This window comes from Pelodiscus sinensis, chromosome 5 (assembly GCF_052426305.1).
Source record: "Pelodiscus sinensis isolate ZL-2025 chromosome 5, ASM5242630v1, whole genome shotgun sequence".
NCBI classification, from domain to species: domain Eukaryota; kingdom Metazoa; phylum Chordata; order Testudines; family Trionychidae; genus Pelodiscus; species Pelodiscus sinensis.
In genome coordinates this window covers 112038521-112050142 of record NC_143056.1, presented here as the reverse complement: position 1 = coordinate 112050142, position 11622 = coordinate 112038521, and the positions used below count along the sequence as shown (strand labels likewise).

At 42.6% G+C, this 11622-nt stretch overlaps 1 protein-coding gene across 2 annotated transcripts; it reads right to left on the bottom strand.

Moving 5' to 3' along the window:
• Nucleotides 1-1733: 1733 nt before the first annotated feature.
• Nucleotides 1734-11174, bottom strand: C5H11orf58 (chromosome 5 C11orf58 homolog). Of its 2 annotated transcripts, none has more exons than XM_006134586.5 (5): nt 11016-11174; nt 9812-9895; nt 7777-7837; nt 5045-5154; nt 1734-2202 (listed from the first exon to the last, which is right to left on the bottom strand). In XM_006134586.5, the coding sequence occupies exons 1-5, from the start codon at nt 11073-11075 to the stop codon at nt 1990-1992; spliced, it is 528 nt and encodes a 175-aa protein (XP_006134648.1). In that variant the 5' UTR covers nt 11076-11174; the 3' UTR covers nt 1734-1989. The 2 variants fall into 2 exon arrangements, with proteins under 2 accessions (XP_006134648.1, XP_006134649.1); XM_006134587.5 differs by having other exon boundaries at nt 9812-9892.
• Nucleotides 11175-11622: the final 448 nt, after the last annotated feature.

The following is an 11622-nucleotide window of genomic DNA, read 5'->3' as shown; positions in this document are numbered from 1 at the left end:
AGTACAATCTGGCATTACTTTTATGATCCTCAGATTAATTCTGATTTTTAAACAGATACCATAATAGATGAGAAAATGTATACCATATGGAAGTTTGATCTTTAGCACACCAAAAATAAATGTATGGAAGATATAAGCTTAGGTTGTCCTTGCTCTGTCTTAGACCTTCTGTTTATTAATTTGGGAACAGGCTGGAGGATTTTGTGCAAAATGAATTGTAACAAACTATCCTGACCTTAGTTTGATCAGCAGCACTCAAGCCAGGGGGAACTGAATACCACATTTTGTCTACACATCCCTTTAGTTTGCTTCCCCCATAAAAGAAGGCACCTATCATTTTCCATAGCAAAGTATCTTTTCCTTTCAAATGAACTAATTTCCTGGTTTGGTTCTTTATCTCCTGCACAATTTCTCTATGGAGAGAAATTATTGAAATTAGTATGTTAATATTACATTCCCTGCCCTCATAGCCCTGCTTCATGTAGCTCTCTCTTGCACACTACAACTCACACAGTTTAAGGATCAAAGTCCATTTCAAAGGGATAGCTACCCCTAAGAACATCAAGTTAATTGCAGAACTTATCCCTCTTGTACTTTACTGTTAAAAATCAGGCCTAGAGCAGTATTCTACACAGGGAGGAAAAACCCACAGCACAGCCATGGCTGGCCCTAGTCTGCTGGCCTGAGTTCAAGAGGCTGATGGGTTGAAATTGCTAAGTAGACATATGTGCTAGCTAGGGATGTTAAATATTGATTAACTGAATAGTCGATTAACCATGAATTCTTATCCATTACTTGACTCGTCAATAGGCCCTGGGGATTGGGGCAAGCAGCTAGTGCACTCTGGGCCCCACTTATGGAGAGCTCCCTGTATCAGAGGCATAAGTGTGGGATACCAGGTCTGTGAGGGGAGCCACTTTAAAAAACAGCTCCCAGGACAGACCAGCTGCCTGTCATCTCACACTGCTGCCTCTGAGAGGTAGCAGCAACCCATCTGCAGGTGGGGGTCTGAGCTCCTGGACCTAGCGTGAGCTGGAACAGAGCCAGGCTGCCTGCCCACCTGGCTCCCAATACATTTTAAATGCAGAGCTGCAGTAGGATAGGTCCTGGACCCATCACAAGCTGGGACTAAGCCAGGCTAATGGTCAGTCTGCTAAAAAATGTGCTGTGGGTGGAGGGGGGAGAAGAGAAGAAATGGGAAGAGAATGTGTGTGTCTATATCATTAACTGATAATCTTTTGCTTATCAGTTAATTGACCACACTATTACATCCTAGTTCAGGCTGTAGCCTGACTTCTCAAACTCTACTCCTTCCTATGTTACCAGAACTCAGGCTCCAGCTTGAGTTAGTTGATGTAGACCAACTGTACCTAAAAGGCCCTCTCCTGCATCCTAATATGATATGGGGGGACCCCTATACTGATGGAGTTCCATACACATCAACAGAATTCTGAATGGCACCAGGGATCCATAATCACAGAAAGTAAGTACAGAATCAGAACCTAAGCCAATAAACCTGTTCTCTGGCGCTTATGTCACTGTGCTGCTGATCAACTTAAAATCTTAATTCTTTTTAGCAGTATTACACCACAGAATACTGATATTGCTATTGTATCATAATATAGCATCAGGCAACTAATGAAGCCTTATTTAAAAATTTCCAAGACCAAAGGACAGCAAAGAAAGTGTCAGAGGTTTGACAACTATAATGGAATGAGAGTAGGTTCAAAGAATATTGTAAAAGGAGGTTGGGAATTCAATTTATTGTCATCCAATGCACCTGTTTATACTTTACCCCACAAAAAAAAAATACACATGCCCATAAAAATGTCATCCACGGCATCTGAAAGCAAGCACTATTTTTTTCAATCTAAAAGAAGGGCTTTTTTAAAATCATAATACAAAGATATGTGCTGTAAGCAGTCCTCCACTTTGCACTAACGAAAAGGCTTACTGTACTTTAAATACAAAGACTTATTAGACCTGAAGTTATGAGCCACTGGATTTAACAAACATCATTTTATAATTGCTTTTCACATCTTTCTTGCTTTCTGGATCATCAGCTTCACTGTCTTTTTCAGCAGATTGCACTTCTTCAGCAGATTCCTCTTGCTCTGACTCAGAGTCACTTTCAGAGTCCTCTGGACTTTCAGGTTCAGGAGAATCTCTGTTCACATCATCTTGTCCTTCAGCTTCCTCCAGCTAAAATAAAAGCAATCTCATTTTATATTCAAGTTCCATGATTCTGTTAGTCACTACATTGCTCCTTTTGTGTTAGTGGTTCAAGATGGTACATGGTATTAAATACGAGATACCAGATACAACCCATCTTAGTCTTTAATACAGAAAAGATTAGTTTCTCAGATACAGGAACAGCTGATTGTCAACCTCCTTAATGACATACGAATTACAGTGGTGAAAGGTTTTTAAGTTCTAGGATCTCTGACTTTAGTAATGTAGTAACTGGACCCTCTCCGTTTTGTTTGCTAACGTTTCAGCAGCAAAGCTAGTAAGATTTAAACAATAATGCTTAATGCCAGGAATGATTTTTAGCAGGAATTTGTGCGCACACAACAGTGAAGCTACTTTGCGGTTGACCATTAGCCCAACATCACTATTCAAGAAGAAATCAACAAAGAGAACTTGGAAACAATATCAAATGTGGTTGTGAATGCAAGGTTTTCACTACTTCATTACTTCTTCAGCTTTGGTGGGAGTTCAGTCATTCTTGATGCAAGAGAACTGCTGTTATACTGTACCCAACTTTCATGTTATTTAAAAAAACTTTAATTTTAACGTGAGACTCACAAGCAAGATTGCAATGTCTTGTAAATCTGACACTGGCAAATACAGAACTTAGTACCATAAAATAAATTTTCAATGCACAATCTGAAAAGGACAGGCCAATAAGGGTATAGCTTCTATTTACACACAAATGCTTTAGGGAAAACATGTATCTGTGTTTGGAATAATAAGACTTTGCTAGTGTGGCAGAAGTTCCTTAACTCAAATCTAGCAACCTCAGAATGCTTCCTATAACCATCAATATTAGCTCCCATCTAGAGTACACATTCACTGATAGTTCAACCTCATGCTCAAATACCTTGTTTTTAGGTTTCATTTTTTAAAAAAGTATGATAGTTCCATCTAGGAATGAATGAGGGGACAGATCAGTTGATTACTATTCTGTTCATTCTTTCTGAAGCACCTGGCATTAACCATTGTCAGAAGACAGAATACTGGGCTAGATGGACCTTTGATCTTACCCTATATGGCCATTCCTATGTTCTCAGCAAACTACCAATTTTATTTTGTTGCTTTCACTTTTCTCTCTCTCTTCCAGACAGTTGTGCCTAACTTCCCATCCCTTGAGACTGGCTCATGACTAGGAAGATAGAGACTCATCTGAAAACTTCATCTGTGTGTCTAGTAGTAGTAGTAGTAGTAATTTCCCACCCCTCCTCAGAGTAAGAATTACACAACATAATTATAACAGTAGCATGCAATAATAGCATCTCAGGCTGTGACTACCTTTTTGAGCTAAGGCAGTTTAATTTTGGTAATAAAGACCCCACCCCTTCCCAGGTGATCTCAGGAATGGGACTAGCAATTGGGAGGGCATTCATCCATCTGAATTAGTGATGAACAGATGCCCCAGCATATTTTCAGCACCTACTTAAGAGTAGTGTCTTGTTTCTGAAAGCTGTGAAAAGCCTTAACCAGTTGTAGTCATTAAGGAGTCCATAGCAAGTGAGAGTCCCCATAATTATTTTGGTTAGTGTTCTATTTAAGTTCCCCATGCAATCAAATAAATAAAATATTCTTCACTTCCTGTGCTAAATTGTTGGGTAGACATCTCTGAGGAGCTTAACATCTAGCTATGTACAGTGTATAACTTGTTTTCAGATGTTCACGAATTTTTACTGTTACCTCTGTGTACAAGCACAAGAAGCTTTTGCAGGTTTGTACTTAGTAAACTTAGAGGGGCATTCTGAGAGAGTAAGTTTGACATGCAAAAAAATGGGATGTTTAAGTAATTCATTCTCTCTGCCCAGTGGGACAAGCCTGTCTGTGACAATAAGAAAAAACTTAAACAATGAAAAGTCTAGTAGCACCTTAAAGACTAACAAAACATGTAGATGTTATCATGAGCTTTCGTGGGCAAAACCCACTTCTTCAGATGACTGGAGTATTAGAAGTCCAGATCAAGAATAAATAAGGGAAAAGGGGAGGTGGGGGAAAAAAAGGAAAGAGACAGTCAGTAGACAACCCCCTAACATCAAAAATTATTTCCAGTAACCACGCAACACACCTCCAATAATCATCCAGGAACCCACCCCTCCAATCAGCCCCAGTGCCAACTCTGCCCACACATCTACACAAGCGATTTCATCACTGGACCCAACTACATCAGGGGCTCATTTAACTGCACATCTACTAATGTGATCTATACCATCAAATGCCAGCAATACCCCTCTCCCATATACACTGGCCAAACTGGACTGACTCTACAGGAAAGAATTAATGGACATAAATTAGATATCCATAAAGGCAATACACAGAAACCTGCTGGAGAACACTTTAGTCTTTCTGGACACTCATTAATGGATCTCTCAAGTCACCGTGTTGTTTCAGGCCAATTCCACAAGCCAAATACACAGGGATGGATTGGAACTTAGCATAAGAATTAAACTGGTAAATGAAGTTAATGGAATGAGCAGAGACATCCACTGGCACCCACACTGCCTTCCACATCCTAATGACTCCAACCAAACAATGGAGGTGCCAATATCAGCCTCTTGTAACTACTTGAACAATTTACTCCCCCTCACCTCCCCACTTTTCCCCTTATTTATTCTTGGATCTGGACTTCTATTACTCCAGTCATCTGAAGAAGTGGGTTGCACCCATGATAGCTCATGATACCATCTACATGTATTGTTAGTCTTTAAGGTGCTACGAGACTTTTCGTTGTTTTTTAAGTTTTTCCAGTTACAGACTAACTTGGCTACCCCTCTGACAATAAGAGTAAGTAAACTACTACCTCACTGAAACCAAGTCCACAGTGTCGTCGATTTCTTCCAGACATTGTGCTGTCCATGCTTTGCTGGAACTGAGACTCTAGGTCTTCATTCATTTTCTTGTCTTCTTCCCCTGCAGGTCCAGTGTACTTGGTTATGGTTCAGTCAAATTAACAAAAGTATTTGATTACACAAAATCACCAGATCTTTAGGATTTAGCACTGTATTTAAACTTTTTTTTAAAAGTCTTCACAGAACTTACTAGATTGACTAGTTACTACATAGCAAATACATCATCACCCTTATAAAATTCTCTTTGCCTGCAGCAATTAATTGTTCAACAGGAAAGTAAAATACACTAATGTAATAAAGATGGACTGATAGATCAATACTGTACATGGACAGTACCATAAACAGGGTTTACTAGACTGTAACACTACCATGTAAAATCAGTCATGTGTCTATACTAAAATAAGCTAAGCATGTTAACTATCGGTTAATTTACTAGTCGAGTAGTCGATGGAATTTCCATCCACTAGTTGATAGGCACTTCAGCATTCCTCCTTTGAAATGTACAAGAGCCCCCACTGGGGGTCCACATGCAGAACTCCACATTCAGCCCAGGGCCAGCGGGAAGTCCCGCTGACTCCAGGCTGCATGCAGGCCAGCTCTGAAATGTACAAGAGTCCTCAGCGGGGGCTCTTGAGCATTTCAAAGCAGAAGCGCTCTGATGGAGCCCAGAGTCAGCAGGGGACTCCATACTGGGCTGCTGCTCTGAATGCCACGTGGAGCCCATGAGGCATTTCCCCAGAACCCGGGGTCAGCTGGGGATTCCCCAGCTGACCCCGGGCTCTGTGCAACACTGCTGCTTTGAAAAGCCAAGCCAAGGATCAGCAGCAAGGCACTACCCCTTTGAACACCACCTTGGCGTTTTAAAGGGGCAGCGCCTCATAGAAATGCCGAGGCGATATTCAAAGGGGCAGCGCCACACAGCTGAGCCAGGGATCAGCTGTGCAGCACTGTCGCTTTGAAGTACCCTCTCTTTCCCCCCCTTTTCTGCCTCTGATTTGCTTATCGGATAGTTGACTAGTCTTTAACATCCTTAAAATAAACCATTCATTTTTAATATACCCCCATCCTGCCCATATTGCAATTTTCCATGGCAAGATGAAAAAGTTTTATTGGAGCAGGAGCTTCAAGATATTCATTTCTGCAGCCAACAGTCTCTACATTAGCAAATCAAGGCAGTGCAACTAATGATTAAAATGAAGCAGTACACACATACATAGCAGTAAGTCAGGAAGTTCACTCCTGCTACATTTAAAACAAACTACCTGTGCTTGGGCCTCTTCATCTCTCACATTTGAATTCTCAACAGCATAACACAGAAGATGCTTTGCTTTCTATTCACCAGTCATGGGAAGCAATTTGAAAATTAGCTCTTTGTCTAGTAAATAGATGCCCTCCATTTATTTCAATAAGTTATTACCTCTAGTCTACCTAGGTATAGTCTACATTATGAAAATGCTTAGTTCACTGTGAGAGAAAAGCCAGGGACTCCTAACTCTACTCCCATCTGCCAGTGACCTCCTCATTTGTAAATGAGAGATAATTACTTATCCTTCCTGTGAGAATTAATATCTGTACTATGTACATTTTTATTCTTAAAAGAAGAAAGGATTGCCAACTGTGGGAAACAGGAGGAGAGGAGATAAAGAGGAAGATTTATACAGGGATAAATGTAGCTGGTTGCTCTGGTCTTTTAGCAAGGAACAGGGCTCTTGTCAAAACCTAACCAGAACCTCCTGCTAGTGATCAATATTAGTACTCAATTCTTTCAGATATAAATCCCAAAATGCTTTACAAAGGAGATAAGTATCATCAGTGCTTGCCCAAAGGTTACCCAAGAGGCCAATGACAGAAGCAGCAATGGAACTGTTTCTCCCATCCCGATCCAGTGCCTTATCCACTAGATCACATAGCCTAGATCAGCTAAGAAGTTGTTACTATTAAGACAAACTGGAGAAAAAAAATGCAGTAGTCTGGCAGCTCCTATTCTATACAGCAAAAAAAAAATTTAACAAAGTTCTTATTCTGCACTTTATCATAAGAAATCAAGTTTGAAATGGGACAAAATTGAAGATATCTTGGCTTTGATAGTTAATCTGACTATGGAAAAACAGACAGTCATTTACTGATTACGTCCAATACTATTCATCTCAAAGTTTGCTCAGTTTACAAGAAAACATCTTGCTAGGACTATCAGACCTATAAAATCAACAAGGACTCTGAGAAGTCAAGCCCAATTCTAATTTATGCACAACATCCTCCATCAAAGTTGGTAGCATAACTGGTGATGATGCATGAAACATAAAACAGTGTAGTCTACTAGGCTGCAGCTATACTCACTGTGCTGACCAGTAAAATTGTTTTGATTCTATATCAAAAAGAGACAGATACGTGAGCCCCCCATTTTGGAAAGCATTTCAGCAGGTGCTTAAAGTTAAGAATATGATGAAGTGTTTTGCTCAATCTGGGCAGCAGTAAGTAGACCTGTGAAGCAAAAGGCCTTTTTAGCCACTATACTGACTTTTAAAAGAGGATGAGATTATGCCAAGTCCCTGTTTTCTTTGGCTTTAGTTACAAAACTGAAACCCCCCACTGTAACCGTAGTGAAGGTATAAGGACTTAGCTCTGCCTCCCTGGATGAATGTTAATTTACAGGTTACTAATTTGTATCAGCTATTAAACTGACCTGTTCTGAAATGAGAAGTTGATCTGTGGTCTCCGATAACAAGGCGGCCAGTGTGTTCTTTCTAAAAGAAAATGCAATTTATTGTGAACTCTGACAGCTCTACCTACATACTAGAATTCTTTGATAGAAGAGCCCTACTGCTCACTAACAACAATCTTTTTTTTGGGGGGGGAGGGGGCGCGAAGGGTGGCACATTCATGAGCTTTTTCACCTGCCAATAACTATCTATTGACAATGCTAGCTTCATTTTTATCTTCCACTAATCACAGTGAAGGAAACCACAGGTACTCTACTCTCCCCACCAGCAAATCTGTTCCTTTTCAGCATCACTGCAAAAGGGATGATGACAACCCTTTCTGAAATTGCAACAGGATGAGGGAAAACAGACCACCTGAGACCAGAACTATAATGCACAATAAAGTATCAAGTTACAACCCAGGTTTTGCCAATTACAGAAATAACTCCACTTTTGATTCCCCTAGAAATGATTTTGCAACTCAATTCTCCCCTACACATCTTTATTTTCTACTTATTTCCCCCTCCCCTTTTCCTTCTCATTCCCATTCTGTCCTTAGTGAAGAGAGGACCACTTGGTGGACTTGAATTGCTACCTCCATAGGGCTGTATTTTCCAACAAAACATCCACATAGGATAAGGAAAGATATGGCCAGTGGGCCTCAACCCACAGCCCGGAATGAGAGAGCCAACACAATTTCTGTTTCATTAGGAGCCTCTGTAGGAACACAATTTGCAGTTAAAGTCCCTAAGTTAATCTAGGCTCATGCTACTATCCCCAATAGTACTAAGTTGCTCTGCCCCTAACAGAATATAATGATTCTCTCTAAGCTAGAGAAATAAACCAATTAATTTTCTCTAATATAACAGCAGGCGAATTTAAAATTGCATGACTAAGTTGTATTTTAGGCACATGAAAACATTCGGGCTCCAATATTGGTTTCATGCTATTATATATTACTGAGCACCTTCTACATTAATCACATGAAAAAGAAGACATACAGAATGCAGTGTCCACTCACATAAGTGGATGTAGATATTTTCCTTTAAGTATGCTTTGTCCTATAAGTACTTAAATTGCAAGCCATCTGATTGTGTCTGCTACTGAGTCTGGTTGCTGTTATATTTAGCCTTTGCATCTCATTTATCTGAAGCAACTTTCACTTATCTGGAGCCAACTTTTTTTGGAGGGGGGAGGGAGAGGGGAGAGATGCTGAGTAAAACATTAAGCTGTTGGTTATTCTCATACAAGTGGGCTAGAAAGTGTTCATGACTATTTTACAGTCTGATCTAAAAATAAAAGAATCTGGAAAAGCCTCAATAAGTCAGTTTTCAGAGGTAAAGCTGAAGCTCTCTTATTACCATGCAGTGCTATCTAGTCTAATTGTTGAGTAACAAGGCAGTATTCTGATACTATATAAGGTCTGTAAAAAGTAGTAGTAAGTCGTTGGTGCCCTTGAAATGGTATTATTATAACTACAGGTTGAACCTCTCTAGTTTAGCAACATTCGTGATCTGGCATGATTTTAGTTAGCAGAATGTCCACTACCACTTGGTATGGCCAAGTTTCCCACAGTCCCATAAAGTTTGTGTACAGCCACCAGTCCTGTCTCAGTGTTCTGTGCTGGTTTTAGCTCTAATTTACCCCTAAACGTCTTCTAAAAGCCCAATAAGCAATGGAAGTCTGGATAATGCTGCAAGTCAATATTGACCTCCCTTCTCTAGGGTGCCGGACTACAGAAGTTCAACCTGTACAGCTGTTAAACTCAGAAATCCTGCCAGAAATGAAGTTACATAAAAAGGATGCACAGATGAACGTAAGTATAATGTTTTCAATAAAACATCGACATTCAAGCAGGCAGTACCTTATCAATAACACTTCACGCTGAAAGTGATTGCATAGTGTTCTTTGTTTCAAAACTGATCTGTAAAATGTTTTGTTATTTTAAAGAACTCTTCCCTAATATCAACCACCCTTTATCTACACAAAATGCTTAGATTTAAATTAACAAAATCTCACCTTTCCTGCTCCCATAAGTCTCAAGAACTTTTGCTTTCTTTCTTCATTACCTAAGTCTACTGCTTCCCAGCTGCTAGACCCCTGCTGGAAGACAAAAGGCAAAAACAATAAAAAAATAACAATTTAAAAATGCAAATAGACCAGCTTATATTCAATAAAGTATTCCAAGTTATACATAATTTTAACAATGTTCTGAGGTAGTAAGGAGCAACATGTACTGTCATGCAGTTTCAATACATGACCTGCACATGACCACAGCCTAATTCACTTTTATTAAAATGTCAACACTGAGAAGTGTTTTATAGATACAGAAGCTTCAAGGAGTAGCCAACTTAGTCTGTAAAGTGCTACCAGACTGTTTTTTTCTTCAGTTTACCAGTACAGACTAACAAAACATGTAGATGGTATCATGAGCTTCTGTGGGCACAGCCCACTTCTTCAGATGACCCTGGGTCGTAAGGGTCATCTGAAGAAGTGAGAAGTGGGCTGTGCCCACAGAAGCTCATGATCCCATCTACATGTTTTGTTAGTCTGTAAAGTGCTACCAGACTATGTGTTGTTTTTTCAGTTTCTAGTTTTAATAAACAGGTCTAGGGAAGAGGGACTGGAAAGCACTTTTAAAAAACCTGACAGAAGGAGATACGGCCTCAAAGGTGGTCAACAGATCTTAGGGAAACATCGTACCACATCACCAACAAGCCCCTGAATGAAAGGTAACAAATGATCAATGCAAGAACGGGGTCTGACTTCTGCGGCCATTTGCAGAAGGCGAACGCAGCCGCCTGCCAGGGTACAGCCGCGCCGCGCTTACACCGGGGGGCCGCGCCGCAGCTCCGCTCCAGCGAGTGAAAAGCAGCCGAACCCTTCACCGACAGGCCGCCCCCGCCCCCAATAGCCTCAAATCTCGGCCAGGAGCAGAGACCGCGGGCCTGGGCACACGCCGGGCAGAACAGGTGCGGGACGGCACCAAGCCCGGCCAGGCCTAGCGGGATCTGCCAGCACCGGCCCCTGAGGCGGCGCGCCCCTGCCCCAGCCTCTGCCCCGCTTCCTGCGCGCGGCCCCGGGCGAAGCCTCGGGCCCCTCCCCGCCCCCAGGCGGCGTCAGAGCCGCGAGCAGGGGCCAGAGCCCGGGCACTTCCACCGGCCCATAGAGAGCCGCCCGTGGGGGATGGGGGAGGGGCTCGTGTCCCCCACGCGCCGCTTACATCAGGGGAGGCCGCTCGCTTCATGCCGCGGCGCGGCTGCGTCTCCCTGGCCGAGCTCATCTTCCCTCAGGCCGCGGCCCTCACGTCTCCCTTCCAGGCCTGGCGGCAACGCAGGCAAGTTCCCGGCTGGCGCCGGGCATGCTGGGAATTGTAGTTCCTCGCGGGCCACGCACGGGGGAGGAAGGCAAAGACTTCACGTCCCAGAATCCCCTGCGGAGGGGGCGGGGGAGCCGGAGCGAAATCTGCCCCTGATTGGCGCAAAGCCTCCGGGGTTTCGCCGGCGGTGGCGGTAGGGCCGCGCTAGGCTGGGGCCGTGAGGTTCTGAGTTCGAGTCCGAGTCCCCGACTAGGCAGTAAAAGCACCTCGTAGTTTCTTCTTTGCCGAACTTCTCGCCCCGCCGTTCAGACGGGTAAATACGCACTCGTGGGTAGGCGGGTACGCGCTGCCCGCCCGCTCCTTGCAGCAGACCCGTGATCGGACCCTAACTCTGAGTCTGGGTGTGATGGGGGAGCACAGCGCCCTGCTCGGGGCAGCTGCACATAGACTCATAGACTTTAAGGTCAGAAGGGACCATTATGATCATCTAGTCTGACCCCCTGCACAGTGC